The sequence below is a fragment of the Herpailurus yagouaroundi genome, unplaced genomic scaffold (assembly GCF_014898765.1).
Source record: "Herpailurus yagouaroundi ecotype Mexico unplaced genomic scaffold, PumYag 186, whole genome shotgun sequence".
Lineage (NCBI taxonomy): Eukaryota > Metazoa > Chordata > Mammalia > Carnivora > Felidae > Herpailurus > Herpailurus yagouaroundi.
The window spans coordinates 32,255,375-32,279,273 of NW_024412417.1; the positions used below are offsets into that span (position 1 = coordinate 32,255,375).

A 23,899-nucleotide genomic window follows, 5' to 3' on the forward strand; every position below is an offset into this window, starting at 1 on the left:
TTGCTGGGATTTTAAATATCTCTATACAAGGCACTGATTTACCTGTGTAAAAATATTCTATAATTTTTTTCCAAGAATTTAAAGATCTATATAGAATTATTCAAAGTCCTCTAATAATCTTTCTCCCTTTTGCTTTACACAGCTGAATGCATTAAACACTCAGGCTAGTTGAAATTTATGATCCTTCCCCAACAACAAATTATGCCACCTAAATCATCTTGATCTAAATAATTTTTACTTACTTTGTTATAAGTTTGTCAAACAGCACAGATTGGTTCACACTACTGTAACGACTTCGAATCCTACAACTTCGGCGAACTTCAACATCACCATTCTCTTTATGCAAGCGTTCTTTAGTTTGAACAATGTTTCTAGTCCTCAACGACCGAGTAACCGGAACCACTTTGTCTTCAAGATGTGTAAATGAAAATAAATGGAAAGATTTTAAATAATGGCATTTATAAAACAGTTCTAAAATGAACAATTGAATAGCTACACTTTTGTGTAACAAGATCATAATATCTTGAACTTACCTATCTTAAAAATATTAGGAAACAGGGGTGCCTGGGTGGCGCAGTCGGTTAAGCGTCCGACTTCAGCCAGGTCACGATCTCTCGGTCCGTGAGTTCGAGCCCTGCATCGGGCTCTGGGCTGATGGCTCAGAGCCTGGAGCCTGTTTCCGATTCTGTGTCTCCCTCTCTCTCTGCCCCTCCCCCGTTCATGCTCTGTCTATGTCCCACAAATAAATAAACGATGAAAAAAATTTAAAAAAAAAAAATTAGGAAACAAAAAAAAAGTTACAGCATACACCTACCATACGATCCAGCCATTCCACTCCCCAGAGAAAAGGAAAGATATATAGTACAAAGATTTGTGTTCAAGGCAGGTTTCTGATAGCCCCAAACTGGAAACAACCCTAATGTCCACCAAAAGATGAATAAACAAATTGTGGGAAATAACCTAAGTGTCCATCAATGGATAAATGGATAAAGAAGATTGTAAAAATATACACATATAAAAGAACACTATTCAGCCATGAGAAAGAAGAATATCCTGTTGTTTGGATATTCTTCCAAATACCTAAGGTCCATGGATGGACCTTGAGGGCATTATGCTAAGTGAAAGAAATCAGTGAAAGACAAATACTGTGTAATATCACTTAAATGTGGAATCTAAAAAAAGCCAAAATTGTAGAAACAGATTAGGATGTTGGTTACCAAGGCCTGGGAGGTGAGAGAAAAGAGGCAATGTTGGTCAGAATACAAATTTCCAGCTATAAAATAAATAAGCTCTGAGGATTTAATGTACAGTATAGAGATTATAATTAATATATATTGTATTATATACCTCAAAGTTGCTAAGATAGTAGATCTTAAATGTTCTCACCACAAAAAAGAAATAGTAATTATATGACATGATGTTGGTGTTAGGTAAAACTATGACAGTAATCATTGTGCAATATATAAATGTACCAAATTAACATTTGTTGTACACTTTAAACGTACACAATGTTATATGTCAATTATATCACAATAAAGCTGGGGGAAATAACACAAATTGTGGTATATTCATATACCAGAATACTCAGCAAGAAAATGCAACAACATGGATGATATTCAAAAGTAATTATACTAAAAGAAAGCCAGACAAAAAAGAGTGCATACTGCATAATTTCATTTACATAAAACTCTAGAAGATGCAAACTAAACTATGGTGATAGGAAGCAGACTGGTGATTGATCAGGAATCTTGGGGTGTGGAAAGCCTGGAGAGGAGCTGGGGGTATGATTATAAAGAGGCCTGAGGAAGTTTTTGGCAGTGATAGTTATCTTTACCATCTAATTGTGGTGTGGTTTCACAGCATACATTTGTGTCAAACCAAACAAACTGTATACTTTAAATATGTACAGTTTACTGTATATATCTCAATACATTTGTACACAAAATATGAACTACAGGTTTGTTTTTTTTTTAACGTTTTATTTATTTTTGAGACAGAGAGAGACAGAGCATGAACGGGGCAGGGGCAGAGAGAGAGGGAGACACAGAATCAGAAGCAGGCTCCAGGCTCTGAGCCATCAGGCCAGAGCCCGACTTGGGGCTTGAACTCACGGACCGCGAGATCGTGACCTGAGCTGAAGTCGGACGCTTAACCGACTGAGCCACCCAGGCACCTCTGAACTACAGGTTTTAAATCTGAAATGACTTTAACATTATTTACCTTCTTTGCACTCTTCTTTTTTCTTATCAGCCTGCTGTCTGGCCAATTGCCTATATAAAAAAACATATTAAAAATTTTAAAATAATTGACATAATCTTAAATCCCGTATTTCATGATAACTAAAAATAGGGTAAAAAGTTAAATCAGCTTGGAGAATACTAAGATACGTAAAAGGCTAAAAAACACTGAAAAATAAAAATCTTTAGAATATCTATGCTCATGTATGTTTAGTTACGGCTAAACAAACTCTGAGAAGCCTGTTGTGAAATGCAATGATACATGCATGAACTCTTAAACAGAATTAATCAAAGTATCTTAGTTAAAACAAGAAATTATATCATTACCCTAAGTATCTGGGTATAACTGAACTGTAAGTATTGAGCCAAAACAAGACAATGTGTTTTATATCATAGGAATATAGTTATTGCACATCCTTGAAATATTTGTAACTATAAACAGAACTAATGTCCCTTAGTGATGTTAATTTCCTTCTAAAAACATTTGCTGGCTACTAACTTTATGACGTGCATTATCATTCACCTGCAGAAACAGTCCCATTTATGAATCAGAGATCCCACTTACAAACTGGCAGACAGAATCTACTGAGTTGGAAATTAAACACTTTCAAAGGCTTAAAAAAAACAAGTACCCTCCCCTAATATTTCTTCCAAAATCCACTGAACAAACAAAACAGTTTATCTCATTAACTTATTTTTAGGGACACAATTTTCCATACCTAGATAGCTACATCTATCCATCAACCTATATGTCAAGCTATTTGCAAGTGGGCTGGTTATACACATGGGATTTCAAATGTGACATTTTAAAATAAAGTGGAACCATCTTATCCAAAAGTTAAATCATGTGTCCTCACAACAATGTAAGTCATCATTAACTCATTATCTCTTTTGGTAAGAACCAAGAACAAAATAAAAACATTTGAGCAATCCATCAACAGGTCAGGGCTAGCTTGTTCACAGGCTCATAGACATTTCTCATAAAAGAACCCCTCCCTCCATACCATGCAGGTCTACACTTCCTATTAGTCCCTATTAAATGCTAGAACACAATGATAAAACAATGTTCTGTCCGCCTCCTCTCCTCTCCCTCCTCTTTCTCCCTTTCTCACCTCCCTTCCTCCCTTCCTCCCTCCCTCTCTTTTTTCTCTGCCTGTTGGGGAATGGGAGCACCTCTCCCCTTGCAGGGGTTGATAAACTTTTTCTTAAACAGTTAGATAGTAAATACTTTAGGCTTGTGAGTCATAGTCTCTGTCACAACTACTCACAAAAACAATTCTAACAACGAAGCAGGAAAGCAGCCATAGAATGAATGGGCATGGCTGTGTTCCAATGAAACTATTTACAAAAACAGGTGTCTGGACTTTTCTCAACTCCTGCGAATCTGATAAAAGCTACAGATCTTTTCTACCTAGAAAACTGCATATACACATACAAGTTTATATCTTCTTTCAGAGGTTTCATATGCCCCCTGAAAACTATGATTATTGGACCATAATTAAGAACTACAGGACCAAAGAAATATAGATCCTGCCCTCAAGGTACAGTTACTCAAATCTTTCTATATTAGTCTAACAGTCTTAGTCCCCTGGTCTTTGAGCCTCGGAGAGAAAACAAAAGAGACGGAGGGACATAGAAAGAAGTAAAGAGATTACTACACTCAGGCAAACTAGCAACACAAAAAGGGTCACCCTGGTAAGAAACAGGAAACTACATGAAACAAAATTCAACAATACTGTACGCCACTTTATCTAAGTCTTATACAAACAGATCCTGATATCACTATGTAAAATAAGTCTTTGTAATAATGATCTTAATTCAGAGATTATTTAAGATAGAAATTCCTCCCCTCAGAAGGCATATAAATGGCCAATAAGCACATGAAAAGATATTCAATGTTATTAACCATCAAGGAAATGTAAATCAGAACCACAATGAGATACTTTCACACCCACTAAAACGGCTAAAACCAAAAAAAGATGGACTATGACAAGTGTTGACAAGGATGTGGAAAAACTGGAACCCTGATACACTGTTGGTGGGAATGTAAAACGGTACAGCTGCTTTAGCCAACTGTTCAGCAGTTCCCCAATGTCCCAGCAATTCACTCCTAGGTATATACCCCAAATAATCAAAACCCTATGTCCACACAAACTGAACACGAATGTTCACAGTATCATTCATAACAGCCACAAAGTAGAAACAATCCAAATGTCCATCGTGCAACGGAATCTTATTCAGGAATAAAAAGAATGGAGTGCTGATGGGTACTACAATAAAATGAACCTTCAAAACATACCAAGTGAAAGAAGCCAGACACATAAGGCCATAAATATGATTCCATTTACATAAAATGTCCAGAATAGGCAAATCCATGGAGATGGAAAGTAGATTAATGGTTCCTAAGGGGCCAGTGGGGAGGGAGAAGGAGGTGGGAGATAATATAACAGGATTTCTTTCTGGGGTGGTGAAAAAGTTCTGAAATTGGACAGTAAGCGATGGTGATACAATATTGTGAATATTCTAAAACCACTGAACTATATATTTTAAAATTGTGAATTTTATGGTATGTGAATTGTATCTCCATAAAGTTATTATTTAAAAACAATCTGAAAAGACAGGAATTCAATATATTTTCGAAGGAATCAAATTTAAAAATACCAAGTCACTCATCTTTAATTCTATTTTAAAACATTCCTTTATACATTTTGAACATAAGGTCCAGCACAACTTGAATAAGGTACAGATTTTTTATTCGTTTCACAACTTGAATAAGGTACAGATTTTTTTAAAAGATAAAGACTTTAAGGACTTCCAACATTAAATTTTTTTGACTATGTACAAGCCAAACGAGACATAGATTTATTTACATTTTATACAAATAAAACTATGCAACTGACCACTAACAAAAATATTAATATGAGGTTTTGCTGAAATAAAATAGCCATTTGCTGTGTGAATATGGTACAGACTGCTATCAGGTTCTCTTAAATTTGGTTTGTTGTATGTCATGACTCAATTCATCCACTTCTCTTTTTGAAGTATTCCAAACCTTCATTTCAACAGCATGTCATGACATCACATCCATGGCTTTCTCTTCAAAGCATTATTTATGTATTAAGGTCAGACTCAGTTTTTATCTCATGAGCCTGAGATAATTCAAGCAGTACTAGTTACTGCCAACTAGTTGTAAACACAAATGTAGGGCCTGAAATTTTATGACTATTCTCTGCAAGGTAGCAATTTAGATGATCCAGAATGTCAACTGTTACTTCAGATCATGAAAAAATTTTAAAATTCTCACACAGAATCCATGGGCCACTCCCCACACCCCAAGAAGACTTGAAGTTTCAGAAATACTGGGGTAGTTTAAATTGTATTTCAATCCTGTAAGTTGTACATTTCTCCCCCCACTTTAGCATCTCTGAAATTAGGGATGTGTCTTAAAATTGATGGAATGTCATAGTTTAACTTTCGGTGTTTTTTTTCTCTTTTACTGTCTCATGAAATAATGAGTGTTTAAATTGCTGCTATCTTGGATCCCATGAAATACAGTAGTAAACACGCCATAAATAATGGATGAAAAAATGGATGCATATTTTAAAATGTGTAATGAAAGACTATTTAAACAACAGTAGCAAAAAAATAGTAACAAAAACAAATTAAAAAAATTTTTTTTCAACGTTTATTTATTTTTGGGACAGAGAGAGACAGAGCACGAACGGGGGAGGGGCAGAGAGAGAGGGAGACACAGAATCGGAAACAGGCTCCAGACTTCGAGCCATCAGCCCAGAGCCTGACACGGGGCTCGAACTCACGGACCGCGAGATCGTGACCTGGCTGAAGTCGGACGCTCAACCGACTGCGCCACCCAGGCGCCCCAACAAAAACAAATTTAAAAGGGCATGATGTCATTTATCGGGAAAATCTGCTACATAAAATAATCAAAATAAACTTAAGAGGAGGGTTCTAGTCCTATAAGTCATTATGAGAAATTTATGAGAATATATAAAACAATTATTTCATCAAAAGAAATGTATTCTAATTAGTACTTTCCTGCTCATTTATGTTAGGCCCACCAAAGTGGGAGGAAAAGTAAAGGTTTTTAAAGATTTTTTTTTTCAACGTTTATTTATTTTTGGGACAGAGAGAGAGACAGAGCATGAACGGGGGAGGGGCAGAGACAGAGGGAGACACAGAATCGGAAACAGGCTCCAGGCTCTGAGCCATCAGCCCAGAGCCTGACGCGGGGCTCGAACTCCTGGACCGCGAGATCGTGACCCGGCTGAAGTCGGACACTTAACCGACTGCGCCACCCAGGCGCCCCAAAGTAAAGGTTTTTAGCTAATTAAATTTAAATCTGCCCCTAACCAAACAAATCCAAGTTCCCTGAATCACCTATCTAAATTCACTAAAACTAATTCCTTGAGTATTAAAATGGAATTCATGCCACCTATCTCAGGGTTCTTGAGAAATGAAATTTAAGTATGTATAAAGCATCTAGTCCCCTTAGACAAGTAAAGAAAAAAAAAATCATGTTCTGTCTCCTATGTGACTGCTCTAGAAGCATACTAACACAAATTCATAAATAACTCAGAACTGATTTGCTTGATAGCAAGCAAACAAATATAATTCCTATTTTGAATAAAGGCTTTGTATAATTATGAACAAAACCACATATCATAAACAAGTTAAAATGAAAAAGTCACAAATACACTCAAATAGTCTCAAGCAACTTTGTCAGCTGCACTCACACATATCACAAAGACTCTCTGTGAACAAGAAAATAAAAACAAACCTGGTACATATTAAAATTTTAATTCAATGATATTCATTTGTGGTAATTTCATTTCATCTTGATGACTGGTCAAGAATACACTTAAAAGTTAAATGCAAATCCTAAGTTACTTTAAAACTATTTTGAATTGGAATTCAACCATCTTGTATTACCTTGTAAAATGCCTTCCATTAGCACGTTTCTCTGTTATTTCCATATTCTTATCAAAACTAGAATCTGAAGAATTCTGTGCATTTTTTCTCAAAGACCTTAAGGCACGCGTCCGGTGGTAGGTTTCAACTTCCTTAACTGAAGACCCATCCTTTAAGAAAAATTAAGAAAGCCATCTAAGTTTTTCTTCAAACTCTCTAGTTAAACTCCTAAGAGTTTTCTTTGATTACAAGTTTTTAACAACTGCTTTTTGTGCAGAATCATTCTGCATCTCCCCAAGAAACTACAATAGTATCTAAACAATCATTTCATGATAAACAAATACCAGCAATATCTATGAAATAGCTAATATAAATTTTATTGATGGTTTGTGGCTCTATTTCATAGCAAGTACTCCAGGGAATAAAGTATATAGTTTATAACAAATGCTCCTTTTAGGCTACAGAAATAAGAAAGACCCACACACAAACCATTGCCTGTCATGCAACCACTGGCAGCAACTTTAAGATAACTGGACCATCAGAACTGTAATTTGGGCTTGGATGACAAAAGGAGTTATTACCATCTCTTTCATAGTTTCACCCAGATGATGCAACACTTGAATTAAAAAATTGTTTATGTATGTTAATCTGTTATAAAAACCATAGTGCTCTACGTAACTTTATTATTGCTCAATAGACTAGAGTTTCTCTTAGTGGGCTGCTTTATGAGCTACAGAGCTTGTCAGGAAGTATTCAAAAGTTCATACATATCTCTCTGAAATCATATAAAGGCTACTTTCACATAAAAATAAAAGGCCAAAGTACCTAACAAGTCTCTAATTACATGCCATACTACTCTGAAGATTGGTAATTCTAGAAAAACAGGCAGTATTTTTAAAAACCTGAAACATTAGTGTACCCCCAACCCCTTAGGCTGGCTTTACCCAGTCATTTCATTTTGTTTTATCAAGACATTTTATCATTTAATTTTGCTTTGAGCACTGGTTCACAAGTAAAATAAGGATATGTAAACCACAAGGATTTGTGTTAAGAATTAGACGGCTACTTCATAAAACATTAAGTGATATGAATGGTTTGATACCACTTTTATCAGTGTACCTACATGTAAGGATGGTTGAAAAAGGAATACCTTACACTTTTAAGTAGGTGTATTATTTTTAAAATGAACAGCTACATCTTAGATGGGTATAGTATAACAAGACTTTCTAAGAAAAATTTTATGGGAATCTATTTCCAGATTCTCAACTTCCATATGTACTAAAAAAAAAACAACAAAACTGATTTGCGTGAAGGCATCCTCTTCCATTTACCTTTCTCTCATTTTACAAAAGAAAGTCATGTCTCTCACTCATTCTCCATCTTACCATTGTGGACTGCCTCAAGGCCTTAAAAACCTTCCTAAAGCCAAAGAAAAACACTAGTGCAGGTGTTAAGAAAGTGAATGACAAAGCAAGGCAACAAATCCTTTGTTAGGTAAGGTAGTTTCTAATTTTCTGCTTTCAACAAAACTGAAAGGAGACCTAATCAAGCTAAGAGACCATGAAAAAAATTTCTGGGCTAGTGTTTTTCGGCATACAAGCCAGAAAGTGGCACTGCTAAACTCCTTTCATTACTGTCTACTTACTTATATGAACAATGTTTTTCATTTCTCAGTGCTTGCATTTATAAAAACAATGAAACTAATGACAAACATGATCTTCAGCAGTAAGATTCTTCCACAGATATATGGGTGGGGGGACTTCAACCACATGAAATCCTAATGAAATCTTACTTTCTATGTTTAATCATTTTTAATCAAAATAGGTATGTTTTTGCTGTTTGAATCAATTGAATATTAATAGATTATTTTTCTTATAGCCTTGTGATCACAAAAAAGTGTAAAACACTTCGAATTTTTACAAGTACAAAAGGACACTTAAATTACTTTTAAGTACAAAAGTATATCAAGATAAAATACTGTGGGTTAAGTGAATTAAGAATACGAATTAAAAGAGAGGAAAAAAAAGAATTAAGATAAAATTTCTGGCTGTTAAAGAATGTGTTTATGTATTTTTTAACGTCCAAGACAAATATTAAATAACTACGATTTTTAGATTCCAGTGGATAAAAAGACCGATGTAGCAGTTTTATTTTTTTAATGTCAGCACTACAGGATGACAGAAATGATCCCCTTCCTAACTACATAAACCAATCAGGATGGGAGAAACCTTAGATAGCAAAACCATTTTAAGGGAAACCTTTAAAAGTACAAGAGAATACAGAGAAACTCTTAGAATAAAACATGGGCAAAAACTTTCATAACATTGGATTTGACAATGATTTCTTAGATATGACACTGAAAGAACAGATAACTAAAGAAAAAGATCTGGAATTAATCAAAATTACAAACTTTTGTGCCAAGGATACTATCCACAGAGTGAATGGAAATCCATGGAACAGGGGAATGTATTTACAAATCCAATTAACTGACAAAGGATTGATATCCATAATATATAAAGAACTCCTATATTTTAACGACAAAAAACAATAAAAGAAATGGGAAGAAGACTTGAATAGATATTTCTCTAAAGAATATATACAAACGGCCAATAAACACAAAAAGATACCAAACTAGTCACAGAGAAACACAAAGCCAACCTACAAATGAGATGTCACTTCACACTTGCTAGGATGGCTATTATAAAAAAGAGAAAATAAGTATTGGTAAGTATGTGGAGAAATTGGAACCCCTGTACATTGGTGGTAGGGATGCAAAATGGTACAGCCACTGTGGAAAATGATATGGCAATTCCTCAAAAAATTAAACACAGAATTACCATATGATCTAGCAATCCTGCTTCTGGGTATTTACTCAAAAGAAGTGAAAGCAGCCATTTGTATTCTCATATTCACAGCAGCATTATTTACAATAGCCAAAAGTAGATGCAATCCAAGTGTTCAATGATGAATGGATTAAAAAACTGTGGTACTTACAGTAGAATATCATCCAGCCTTTAAAAAGGAAGTAAGTTTCAATACACTGCTATAATGTGGATGAACCTGAAGACATTAGGCTAAGTAAGATCACAAAAGGACAAATATTGTATGTTTCCTCTTATGTGAGGCTCGTAGGGTAGTCAAATTCATAGGGACAGAAAAGAATGGTAGTTCGTAGGTGCTGGGAGGAGGGAAGAATGGGGAGTTACTGTTTAATGGGTACAGAGTCTCAGTTTTAGAAGATAAAAGATTCTAGAAATGGATGGTGATGATGGTTGCAGAACAAAATGTACTTTAAGGCTACAAAACTGTACACTTAAAAATGGTCAAAATAGTAAATATGTTATCAATGTTTTATTACAATAAAAAAAGCAAGTAGTATCATCATACTCCTGAAGATAATAAAAAAGGTCTGTTTCCATAGGAAAAAGAGAGGGAGGTGCTAACTACTGGGAAAAAAGATTCCCTGAAAAACTTGGAAGACTTAATTTTGTAAGTGGTATAAGTCAATCTTTGATTTGCATAGTGAGTAGCTTCGTTCATGCTCCCTAAACAAGTGCTAGGCATCAAGAAAAGCTTTCCTTAACTGTTTGGAGAAAAAAACAAAACAAAACAGATTCTTGGGGAATCACCTACATAGAGGTACATAATGGGGAGTTTTAAAATATCAGTTTTCAAAAATGTTTCTTACAAAAGCAATATAAACATAAAAGCAATACATGCTCATTATAATTGGAAAATGAAGAAATGCACAAAGATGAAAACATCACCCTTAATTCCAGCTACCCAGGATAAATGTCAACCTTCTGGTGTATTAACTATTCTTTTCCTATGCAAACATATTCACACGATATTTAAATTGGACTATTATTTATGTTTTGTAACTTTTTTCTAGTAACACATTTCCCATGCCCTGAAATACTATTCTAAAAATCTTCTAAAATGAATGACTAGTATTCCAGCCATTACCTGAATCAATTTAATAAACTGCTTAATGAATTATATTTAAATTATCTGCAATTTTTCATGTTATAAATACTTCCAGATGGATTATCTTATAAACATCTGATTTCCTAAGGAAACTAGCACAGTTATTAAACCAAAGTCACAGTTTAATATAGCTTATCAAAATAATTCTCAAGGGGTAAGTTAAATGCCAACTGTGCATTAACATTTGATGATAGAAATGAGTACTTTCACTTTCTATTTTTTACATTTTTACATGTATTACTAGAAAAAAATTTTCTAATAAGTAAAAAGCCAAGAGAAAACGTGCTGAATCTGAAAACTAAACCTGGAGATGTAGTGTCCTCATTTATTTTTTTTTCAATCTACTTAAATAATGAGAGCACTGATAGTTCTTTAAAGTGGAGTTTTAGGGGCGCCTGGGTGGCGCAGTCGGTTAAGCGTCCGACTTCAGCCAGGTCATGATCTCGCGGTCCGTGAGTTCGAGCCCCGCGTCGGGTTCTGGGCTGATGGCTCGGAGCCTGGAGCCTGTTTCCGATTCTGTGTCTCCCTCTCTCTCTGCCCCTCCCCCGTTCATGCTCTGTCTCTCTCTGTCCCAAAAATAAATAAACATTGAAAAAAAAAGTGGAGTTTTAAGAGGAAAAAAATATTTTGTTAAGATTTTTCAGTCTCTTATACTCTTGCAGAATCAGTAAGTTAGTTCAGGGAAGAAGCAACAACAGAACAAAAGCTTTTCCCTAAAGTAGATACAACTGCGTAATAGAAATATTCTAGTATGTTTTCCCACAAAAGACCAAGCTCATCCAACCTTTAAATTCCTAACAAAAAATATGTATGTGGGTCAGTTGGTTGAGTCAATTCAAGTCTCAATCCAACCACTGAAGTGTAAACAGGATTTTTAAAATCACAGTTAAAATACTGACGTAAAATGTATTCATCTAGACATAGGACCCCTTGAAAGCTTGATCAGCATATTCTAATACACAATGGTATACATGTTATACCTAGTATAGCAGTGATATCCCTCCTAAGCTTCATCTTTTTTTTAATGTTTATTTTTGAGAGAAAGAGGGAAGGAGGGAGAGAGGGGGAGAGGTGGGGGGGAGAGGGAGAGGGAGAGGGAGAGGGAGAGGGAGAGAGAATGTATGTGTGCACACTAGCAGGAAATGGGCACCGAGAGTGGGAGACAGAGAACCCAAAGCAGGCTCTGTGCACCATCAGCACAGAACCCAATGTGGGACTTAAACCCAAGAACCGTGAGATCATGACCCAGGGAAAAGTTGGACACTCAACGAACTGCGCCACCCAGGCACCTCTCTCCTTAGCTTCATCTTTAAATAAAGGTGTGTGGGGTCCTGTCTTCAACATGAATCTATTCCACAAGCTCCAGCAATTTGATTTCTACCTCTTCAGCTCTTAAAATAGACCTAAAACTATCTCCCAATAGCTAAATCCAATGGACTCCGCTCTACTCCACTGACTTCTATGGAGTTGATCACTCCCTTCTTTAAGTGCTTTGATCCTTTGGTTCACATGATACTTAAAAAAAAAAAAAAACAAAACACCATAATTCATTCCCTTCTCATCCTTAAAATATAGCCATTACTGCAGATCTTCTTAAATATATTTGTGTTTTGCTATGTCTTCTATTCAGCTTCAAGAATTTAAATTCAAGAATTTAACTATCACTTCTATACAGGTTGACTACCAAAGATATATAGTTCTAACTTCTCCCCAAACTCTAGCATACTCCCAAGGGTCTACTGCACACCTCTTTCGCTGGAAACACTGCCTTCCCTCTCTATCCGAATAACTCTCAGATTTCTTGCAGTATAATTTGGCATTTTTCTCTCTGTTCCTTCTAGTATCACTTTAACTTAGCCTCTAGTTTTCTCTGCTTTGGTTTATTCTGTTAATAGTGTACCAATTAGGAGCCCAAACTCTTTTAAGTAGGCTTCACGCCCAGCAGAGAGCCCAGTGCAGGCCTTGAACACATGACTCTGAGATCAAGACCTGAGCTGAGATCAAGAGTCAGATGCTTAACCAACTGAGCCACCCAGGCGCCCCAAGAGCCCAAACTCTTAAAGATAGACTGTCTAGGATTGATTGTTGGCATGTCACTTAGAGCTGTACAATCTTGTCCAAGTTATATAAGGTCTTTGTGCCTTGGTTTCCATATCTGCAACGAGGATAATAATAGTTACTTGATAAGGCAAATGTATGTGTGTATATTACGTACCACGTCTGGCACGTAGCAAGTGCTATATGTAACTGGTAGCTATTAATATTATAATATTTTAACTGGTCTTCCAAACTCCAGATTTGTTGACTATAATCCATCTTTTTTTTTAAAGTTTATTTATATATTTTGAGACAGACCATGAGCAGGGGAGGGACAGAGAGAGGAGAAAGAGAATCCCAGGTAGGCTCCACACTGACCGTGCAAGACTTGAACTCACAAGCTGTGCGATCATGACTTGAGTTGAAATCAAGGGTCAGATGCTTAACCACTGAGCTACCTAGGCACCCCAATTATAATCCATCTTAAACACTATTTTATCAGATTCCTGTTCCAAAAGTTGCAACTTCTAAGCATAAAATCAAGGGCCAGTCTTTAATAGAACCAACAAAAATGGACTACCTACTGTTGCTTCAAAACAAGTATACTCTCTTGAATTCAGAGCAGCCATGTCATTCAACTTCAGGGTGCAACATTCATTGCAACATGTCAAAATATCCCTATTCATGCTTTGTGATACTTCACTAAGCTGTACACTTTCCATTTTTCTGTGTTGTGTTGTACTTCAAGTTTTAAAAACTCTTCCACATGTTGTACATCAGTGTCATTTGCAGTACTTTTCAAACTTTTAAATAAACAGACTTTAAAAGTACCTTCTACATACCACAGCACGTTTTATTTTACCTAACATATAGAACAAAAATGTAAACACAAGCTAAAAGTAATGTATAATCATCTACCTGCTACTATCTATGAGATACTATCCCCTACTATTAGCAAGAAACAACCCTAAATTTAGTGAATCAAAGAGCCTCGGAACTGTGAAAGCACAGAAATAGGCAATGGCTAGTCTGACTCTGGAGGAAAACGAAACCACAAAAAGGACATCTGAATGGGTGAAAATGCTAGATCTTGTGATCCAAATACGATGAAAATAAAAGCTTAAAAAAAGAAAAAAAAATTTAAACAAAACTTCAGAGAACACATACAAGTCAGGAGAAAAAAACCCCAGGTGAGTGAGATAATATTCAAAATGTGAATATAGAATGTGGTTTTAAATAGGTGACTATTAAGTATCTTCAGAAACTGAAAATAAGGTCAGCTTCTGAGATGAGATGAAAATACAAGTTAACAAATTAATATGAATAAATTTAATCATCTTTAAAAGTAACTTACCCTAAGAAATGATCTGTCAATAAATGTGGCTGAAAAGACAAGAATACCTAAATACTCAGAGTGATCAAGAAGTTAAGTTTCTGAAATGCACAACTGATGTCAAAAGCAACCTGTAATAGAACCAAATATATTGAATGTAAGCCCCCAAATTAGAAAATATTCCAATCACAAAGGTATGTTTCATTTTTGGTATTGGTGGGCTTTGTGAGGATGAATACATTAACCCTTAGGACTACCCTTTTTTTTTTTTTTTTTTTTTGAGCCAATCCCATGCTAAGTAACCCTCAGAATATAATTTGGTCTATGGAGAATTTATAGAAGACAGGAATACTATGTCTCAAAAAGGCATAATCCCTACTAGAAATCCTGGCCTGGGGAAAAAAGTCCTTTTCATTCTACCAAATCCATCTGAGTGCTAACTGCTCAACCACCACATACCACTGATATGGCAATTATGGCATATAGTCTCTGTACACTGATGTGTTAGGTGTCCTCTGCTAGACTAGGTTCCTTCAAAGCAAGGACAGTCAACAATAAATATTTATTATGTATCTAATACACTCTAGGTTCTATTCTAGGTCCTGGGAAAACAATGCTGAACAAAAGGTCAAAACCCTGAACTGTACAGAGTTACATTCTGATTTTGCAAGACACAAAATGTTTTAAAAGTAGAAAATTAATAGAATGTGTCAGAAAGTGATAAGGAAACATAAAGCAGAGTAAAGAGAGAGATGAGAGTGATCTGTAATTTTATTATTTTGTGTGTGTGTTTTTAAGTAGGCTCCATGCCCAATGTGGAGCTTGAAAGCAAGACCCTGAGATCAAGAGTTGTATGTTCCACTGACAGAGCCAGCCAAGTACCCCAAGAGTGGCTTGTAATTTTAATAAGGTGGTTAGAGTAAGCATCATTGAAAAGGTGAAATTTCAGCAAAGACGTGAAAGAGACAGGTTCTCCTGTGTAGAACCTGGAGTGCCATCGCTTATCATAAAGGTGAATTTGAGCAAGTTATTTTAGTCTCTCTGCCTCAGTTCTCTCATCTGAAAAACAAAGATTATCATATCAACCTCATAAGAGGATTGAGCTAACAGTTGTGAAATTCTTGGAACACATTAAGTACTATAATTTCTGAGATTCTTTTCATTAAAAAAAATGTAAAAGGTAAAGCAATGGGTCATGCAGATATTCAGGGGAAGAGTACGCCCAACAGACGGTAGAGAAAGTATAAAAGCCCTGGTATTAAAGGAGCAGGTAGAGCAGTGTAACTGGAATACATTATTAGGTTTTGCAAAAAGGAAAATGGGAGAAGACGTCATCATAAAGAGAAAGGGGCACCCAAACTTGTAAAACTTTTAGAGATTTTTGAGCATAGAAGTGATCAACTGCTTCTGACTTTTACAAAGATGACTCTGGAAGCTATATTGAGAACTGATGGTTGTGGAAGAGGATCATTATATACTAACTAGGGTGGAAAACCAGGCGGCCAGTCAAGAATCTATTTTAACAACCCAGGGAAGAGATAATGGCTTGGGGCTATTATGGTGACAATGGAAGAGCTGAGAAGTGGTCGGATTCTGATTGTATTTTGAAAGTAGAGCCAACAGAATTTACCAATTTGAAATGAGGAGTCAGGAGTCTCAGGTTTTTGGCCTGAAGAACTGGAAAGATGGAGTGAGCATTAAAATGGACCGTGGTCTTAATTGCTGACAGTGACTGAGTCCTAACTATCTGCCAAGTGTTCAAGTAATCTCCTTACATGCATGATCACATTTAGTCCTCACTACCCATGTGGTGAGTATCACCTCTTAACAAGTTTATAAACCTGATTATTACTAAGCTGAGATTCAAAACTAACAGTTGTCTTAAGCACCTGTATTACTTATGTTCAATACATCATTACAATCACAGGATCTAGCACTTTCAGAAGACAATAAATATTCAGTAAGTATTTATTGAAATAATTAGATTTTCTGAACACAGGTTAATAAGTCAAGTGACCCAAGTTCAGCGCAGAAGTGTCTGGCCTCCTCAGATCTCAAGCTCTGTCTGTGATTGAGAAACAGATCCTGAAAGTCAGGAAAAAAAAAATTTTTTTTTCAATTCAGAATCACAACTTCAGAGATTAAACAGACTTTTTCACTCCCCTCAGTAGAGGAACAACCAGTACAGGGTGCCTACAAAAGATACGGATAACCAATTTCATACCGTGATCACTCCCTTAACTATGTTTTGTCACTCTCTCCCCCTTGGCCTCTGACTTTCCAGTTCCTAATCCTCTCTCTGGTGCTATTTTTCTCGGCCCTATGTCTACCCTCCCTCAAACAGAACTAGACTACTTCCTGCTGCCTTAAGTTTTCTAGTGTTGCTTCCTCAACTTCTCCACCCTTTTGTTAACGCTGTCTCCTCCACCTGCGCCTCCTCCAGAGGTTGCTGTAGGGGGGTGGAGGGACCCTCTCTCCTGGCCTTAAATCTACACATCGAAAATCCTATCGTACTTCAGATCTCGAAGGAGAAGCAATTCTTTCAAGAAGACTTTATTGCTCCGCCCCCTTGGAAACTTCCCCTATAGACATCGTTTATAACTGCAGCATGATATAACAGAAAGGGAAAGAAAGGTTTTGGAGGCAGAGGGTCCAAGTTCCAATTTTAGATCTACCACTTACTGGCTACCTTCTAAAGTCCATTTTTTCGTCTGTAGGATAGATAAGCATAACTACCCATTTTCATGGAGCTGTTACGAGGCTTAAGTGAAGAAGGTGTACGTGAAATGTTGGTCTCCGTCCCTCCACATTATGCAACCTGGTGTTATTCGCTGTGCTATTACCGAACCTCTCTGGATCGCAAATGAAGGTCAGGGAACCTGAATGACCATCCTTCTACTCCTGTGGCCCCTAAAACATCTATTATGCATCCAGCAGGGCGTCCGTAAACGCGTGCTGCCCTCCACAGATGTGAACCTAGGGCAGGCGCCTGGGCGATAGGTTAGGGAGATGGGTGAGATGGGGGTGGGGGCAGCCCGACAAATCAAGCTTCCAGAGGGCTTCGGTTTCCTCGTTCGCGAAATGAGCTAATGTCGAACTGCTCAGCCCTCTTCCACACAGCCCAATCTCTTGCCCCGACCCACACCCACCGGGGCTCCGATCTTAGAAAGGCTTCCATTTTACTTGTCCTCCGCAACATTCCTCCTACCCCCCCACCCCCCACCAACTGTCACCCAGACCGCGCCGCCCACCCCCAAGCCCCACCCGGACAACCGGCCGCGGGCAGTCCCGCAGGCCCGGCCTCAGGGGCCCGCCCCGGCCGCTACTCACGCCCGCCGCGGTAGCGGTGACGGCGGACTGCTCAGCGGCGCGGGCCGAGCGGAGCCGCCTCCGGCCGATCTGCTCCAGGCTGAGGAACTCGTTGGACAGGTCCAAGGGGTCGGTGGCCGAGGAGGCGGAGTGGCTGTGCAGCTCTAGGCTGCTGCGGAGGACCACCATCTTCCCTCTCTCCTCGGAGGGCGTTCGCGGCGGGAGACGGGGTCCAGTCGGCCCGGCAGCCGCACAGGCTCTTCCGCGCTACGAATTCTGGCGCCACAAGCTCCGCGCCAGCGGCCGCAGCGCGCGCACCCGGAATCCCTCCGCCTCCTGTCCCGCCCACGCCCCTTCACTAAAACGGCGGACTCGAAACTTTCCGCCGATCCGCTGGGCGAAAGACTTCGGGCCGAAGTTGAGGAGGACCTGCACCGACAGTGACCTGGACATGAGCGGATGGTGGCGGGAGAATGCTGACTTCTTTTTTTATATAGTGCCGGCTCCCTGAACTCAGCGGAGGGAGACGGCCGGTAGCGGCACGAAGACCCGTTTGGAATTTTGGCGCGTGGATGTCGAGGGAGGGGGGTAGGGAGGCTCCTCCGGTTATGATTGGCTGGCAGGGGTCTGGCGGCTCCTCCCAGTCCCGCCGGTCACCTGCCTTCAGCTTCCCGCCACGCAGGATTCAAATGCAAAATGCTGAGTCCTTGACTGGAGCGGGATAAAGCCCTTGGCTTAAACAGGTTTTGACTTTGATCCTTAAGAGCTTTTTACAGATAGCTTAACCAAAACAATTTACCTAGCAAAAGAAAACAGAAAGGGACCTAAAAGCTAGCCTGCAGAGTGCTATAGTTGAGGCCGCAGATTCTCTACCCAGTGCTGCCGCATTCCAGCTATACGCTCTTGAGTAAATTATTCCTTTGTGGGTCTTAATTTTCTCATCTGTAAATTAATTGTAATAGTAATAATAGTAATAAGAATAATAATACCTGTGGATTTAAGATATTCTACTTTAGAACCGTGTTTGCACATAGGAAGAGCTCAATAAATGTTTGCTACCATTAAACAATTACAGAAAATGGCTTCTGTAAGATACAGCAGTTACTTGACTACTTTGAAATACATAACATGCTGAATGATCAGAATGTGAGAGAGGAGTTCTGGTGAAACTGAAAAAAGCTTTATTGATTTGGATAACTACGTTTCCTTAATTCGACACTTATTAAATATTTATTGACAATCTATTTTGTGCCAGGCAGTATTCTAAACACCGGGGATGCAGCAGTGAATAAAAAGAACAAAAATGCCCTCGTGGAACTTAAATTCTGGTGGAAGGAAAAAGACAAGAAACTAAGTAAATGTTTGTTATTATAAGTGTTGAAAATAAATATAAAGTAGGGAAGGGCAAGGGGAGAGGGAAGCGTACAATTTTAAACAGGATGATTAAGGAGGGTGTCATGGATAAATGTAAGCAAAGACCTAAAGAAAAGGAGAAGGGAAAGGAGAGGGAGTTAGACACCAAAGAAGAAAGAGCCTTTATGAGTAGATCCTGAAGGGCTGTGGGCCTCAGCTTTAAGATTTTCTCCTTTTTATTACAAGTGACACGTAAAGACATGACAGCATTTTGAATAGAGGGGTGACCTTTTCTGACTTCTTCAAAGAATCCCTCTGGCTGCTACATGGGAAATGCAATCTTTGGGTTTATTTAAACTAAAAAAAAAAAAAAAATGTTTATCTGAACTTCCGATTTCAACGGGTGTCCTGTATTTTTATTTGCTATATTGGGCAGCCCTCCTTAGGAGGCCACTGCAGTTGTTCAGGCAAGAGATGATGGTCAGACCAGTGTTAGAGCAGTGGAGGTAATTAGTAGTTGAATTCTGGGTGTATTTGAAGTCAAGAGACAAGTGAACTTGCTGATTAATTGGATTTAGGTGTGAGAGAAAGCGAGGCATCAAGGATGACTGTTTTTATTTTTTGCTTGACCTAATGGAAAGAGGACGCTGCACTTAACTGGGATGGAGAAGCAAATTTGGAGGGAATGTCGGGAATTCCTTTTGATGCACGCTTAAGATAGACAAGTTATTATATATTATCTATGTTCTGTACTTAAAATTTGGCCTTTGAAAAAGTTTTCACACATATGCATTATGTTTACCACAGCATTATTTGTAAGGTCGAAAAACTGAAACCGGAAAGGTCCTTCAGTGAAGCCTCACTTAAGGATGCTATACAGGGGCATGTGGGTGGCTCAGTTGGTTAAGCCTCTGGCTGACTCGTGGTTTTGGTTCAGGTCATGATCTCACAGTTCATGAGATGGAACCCCACATAGGGCACTGTGCTGACAGCAAGGAGCCTGCTTGGGATTCTCTCTCTCCCTCTCTCTCTGCCCGTCTCCTGCTTGTGCTGTCTCTATCTGTCTGAAAAATAAGTAAACACTAAAAAAAAAAAAAAAAAAAAAAGGATGCTACGCAGTCATTAAAATTATGTAACTCTGTTAATTTAATTCTATAAAAAGTTGGGCACAGTGCATTATAGCTTGCTAAGAAACTACAAAGAAGCATCATACGGTTCCATCTTTAAGAAAGTATGTGCGTGGGGGGTGGGGGTGCCTGGCTGGTTCAGTCGGAACGTGCAACTCTTTATTTTTTTTTTAATTTTTTAATGTTTATTTATTTTTGAGAGAGAGAAAGAGACAGAGCATGGGCGGGGGAGGAACAGAGAGAGAGGGAGACACAGAATCCGAAACAGGCTCCAGATTGCGCTGTCAGCACAGAGCCTGACTCAAGGCTCGAACTCACAAACCACGAGATCATGACCTGAGCCGAAGCCAGATGCTCAACCGACTGAGCCACCTGGAACATGCAACTCTTGACCTTCGGGCCCCATGTTGGGTATGGAGATTACTTAAAAATAAAATCTTAAAATGTGTGTGTGTGTGTGTGTGTGTGTGTGTGTGTGTGTGTGTGTTCGCATTGGAATAAAAACCAGAATAAACTATAACAAAATGTTAATGGTTAATTTCTGGATGGTAATACTATGGTTGTTGTATAGTTTGCACTTTTCTCAATTTTTCTGATTTTGCAGTAAATATGTGTCACTTTTATAATAGAAAAAACGTTTTAAAGTGATTGTTTACCCAATGTAAATGGAAGAGAAAAGAATATTTAGAGTAGCATAGTCTATCCTTATGTGCACTTTTCTTTATGCGTGTTATACCTCAATAAAAATTTATAAAAAGAACTTCCACCCAAGAGGCATATATGCATTTGTGATTGTGTTAGATATCATCAGATTGACCTCCACAGAAATTCTAGCAGTCATTTTAGTTCTTTTAAAATAAGTAAAGGGGCACTTGGGTGGGTCAGTCCATTAAGTGTCTGACTCTTGATTTCAACTCAGGACATGATCTCACAGTTTGTGAGTTTGGGCCTCTCATTGGGCTCTCTGTGCTGACAGTGCAAAGCCTGCTTGAGATTCTGTTTCCCTCTTTCTCTGCCCCTCCCCTGCTCTCTCTCAAAAATAAACATTTAAAAGATTTATAATAAAATAAGGCATAGAAATTTAGAACACCAAGAGATAGAGACAGCTAAAGGTTTTTCTCTGTTCCTTTATTCTCTCTCCAGCAATATTAAGAATAACCACACTTGCTTCAGCCTTTGGCTGGTGTAGTCAGTTGAACTGTGTACCCCAAAAGGATATGTCCAAGCCCTAAACTCCAACACCTGTAAATGTGACCTTATATGGAAGTAAGGTCTTTGCAGATGTAATTAAGGACTTTGAAATGAGATCATCCTGGTTTATGGTAGACCCTAAACACAGTGACTGGTATCCATTGTGAGAGAAAGGAGAGGGGTGTTTGACACATAAACACACACGTAGAAGAAGAGAATGTGAAGATAGAGATAGAAATTGGAATGATGCATCTCTAAGCCAATGAATGCTAAAGATTTCCAGCAACCACCAGAAGCTAGGAGAGTGATACAGAACAGATTCTCCCCCAGAGCCTCCAGAAGGAACCAACCTTTCTGACACCTTGATATCAGGCTTCTGGCCTGAGAATTAATTTCTGGATTTTCTTTTTTTTTAATGTTTTACTTATTTTTGAGACAGAGAGAGAGAGAGAGAGAGAGAGAGAGAGAGAGAGAGAGAGAGTATGAGTTGGGGAGCGGCAGATACAGAATCCGAAGCAGAGCTCTAGGCTCTGAGCTGTCAAAACAGAGCCCATTGCGGGTCTCGAACTCCTGAACTGCAAGGTCATGCCCTGAGCTGAAGTCAGACACTTAACTGACTGAGCCACCCAGGTGCCCCTCTTTCCTTTTTCTTTTTAAAGCCACTTAGTTTGTAGTAATTTGTTACAGCAGCCTTAGAAAACTTATGGGTTGGTCTGGAATTGGTCTTTGGCAGGTGATATTTCTTTCCTTTTAATTTTAGCTATTGTAGAAAGGAATTACTTGATTTAGGAAAAAAGGGGCAGTGGAAACATGTTCTTTCCCACAGCCCCAGACTGCTTACAGAGGATCAAGTGTTTTTACCTCACATGTGAAAGAAAAGAGGGCTGAGGTAAGAGCTAAGCATAATTCCATTACCTCATTTTCAAATGAGGTTATAGGTGGGTCCCTTATCTGTTCTTTGGTAACAAAGTTAGAAAGTAAACACCAACTTGGACAGGGATTTCTTTCAGGAATGTTGTAAATGTGACCTTACCTAATTCAATCGCTAATCTCATTGATTTCTATTAAAAGAAAAAAACATCCATCGCCTAGAAGCGTGTGGGGGGGTCATAGTTGCCATTTGCCATTTTTTAACTACTCTGAATTTAAACAGACACATCCACATCTATTTCAGAGATTTTGAGTGGGTCTGGGTTAGTTAGGGTCCCACCTCCTTTTATGGAAATCCTACGGGGACAGATACTTCATTTCCCTGTTAACCTGGCAACTAGGACTCAGGCCTGTGACCTCAGCTCAGTCAATGGACGGCTCCCACCTCAAACCTTCATTGCCTCTTGAAGGAGTGACCCAAAGACGCAAGGGCAGAGATTATTCATGCAGCAGCAGATGGTACAGAGACAGTGGCATTAATGGTGGCATCCTAACCAGCCGATTCTTGGAATTTTGGAGAATTAGATCAGCGTGACCTGGCTGTGCTTCCTCTCCTCCAAGCCCTGCCCAACCTCCCTCTTTCCTATCCTTCCAGTAAATTTGATTTCTTGTTTCAGTTAGCTAGAGATGATTTCTGTCATTTGCAAACAAGAACTCCGTCTGGTATAGAGGCTTCAAGTCAGACGGTAAAATTTTACCTGTGGTTTCCTACAATGGACACTGACGAAAAGAATATTGGGAGGCCATGTGAGACACCCCTTTCAGATCTGGGGGATAGAGGGTTGAGAGAGCGGGTATGCAGGCACAGGAAGTGAGCTGGGAAGAGATCTCATAATTTTGTGATGTGGTTTTCAGACTTTTTCTCTTTATCAGCATCCCCTGAATATACTTCAACTTCTCAGTTTTCCCACCTAAGGTGTGGTACACAGCCCTGAGTCTAACATCACAGGCACGGGCTGGGCCTTGCAGAGGGCCCTGGGATTACTGCCTCCTTCCCACCCCATTCTAAGTAAGATGAGTGAGTAAATAGTAGTATTGCATTCCAACCCAGCCCAGCTCCTCACCCCTAATGGCGAGGTGCCCCCCCTTTCCAGCTCCCCCTGTATATTGCCACCTTAGTTAGCACTTTATATTGAAATGGTCCCTTTAACACAGGAAAGTAGTAATCAGAAAAAATAACAATGGGAACTCCAGGGGTGGGTTTTTCTGCCTATTTCTTTTTTAAGTTTATTTATTTACTTTGAGAGACAGCGCAAGCAGGGGAGGAGCAGAGAGAAGGAGAGACAGAATCCTAAGCAGGCTCCGCACCATCAGCGCATAGCCTGATGCGGGCTCAAACTCATGTACCGTGAGATCATGACCTGGGCCAAGATCAGGAGTCAGATGCTTAATCGATTGTGCCACCCAGGGCTTTTTATTTTATTTTATTTTATTTTATTTTATTTTATTTTATTTTATTTTATTTT

The 23,899-nt window shown here is 38.5% G+C and overlaps 1 protein-coding gene and 1 long non-coding RNA gene across 3 annotated transcripts in view; one reads left to right on the top strand and one right to left on the bottom strand.

Annotated features, from left to right (window-relative positions):
- The window catches only part of ATAD2 (ATPase family AAA domain containing 2), a 69,805-nt gene extending 51,658 nt beyond the window's left edge, over nucleotides 1–18,147 (bottom strand). Inside the window, exons 1-4 of one of the 2 annotated variants that reach the window (XM_040494358.1) lie at nucleotides 17,854–18,147; nucleotides 7,188–7,336; nucleotides 2,221–2,270; nucleotides 243–408 (exon numbers count right to left, since the gene is read on the bottom strand). In XM_040494358.1, the coding sequence (XP_040350292.1) occupies nucleotides 243–408; nucleotides 2,221–2,270; nucleotides 7,188–7,336; nucleotides 17,854–18,021 (533 nt within the window). In that variant the 5' untranslated portion in view covers nucleotides 18,022–18,147. Of the gene's footprint in view, nucleotides 1–242; nucleotides 409–2,220; nucleotides 2,271–7,187; nucleotides 7,337–14,544; nucleotides 14,668–17,853 lie in introns of those variants that run through there. The other variant, XM_040494359.1, reaches the window with a different exon arrangement.
- LOC121042939 (uncharacterized) lies at nucleotides 6,147–6,759 on the top strand. The gene is made up of 2 exons (XR_005796549.1): nucleotides 6,147–6,338; nucleotides 6,574–6,759. It is a non-coding gene; the product is annotated as an uncharacterized LOC121042939 (long non-coding RNA).
- Nucleotides 18,148–23,899: the final 5,752 nt, after the last annotated feature.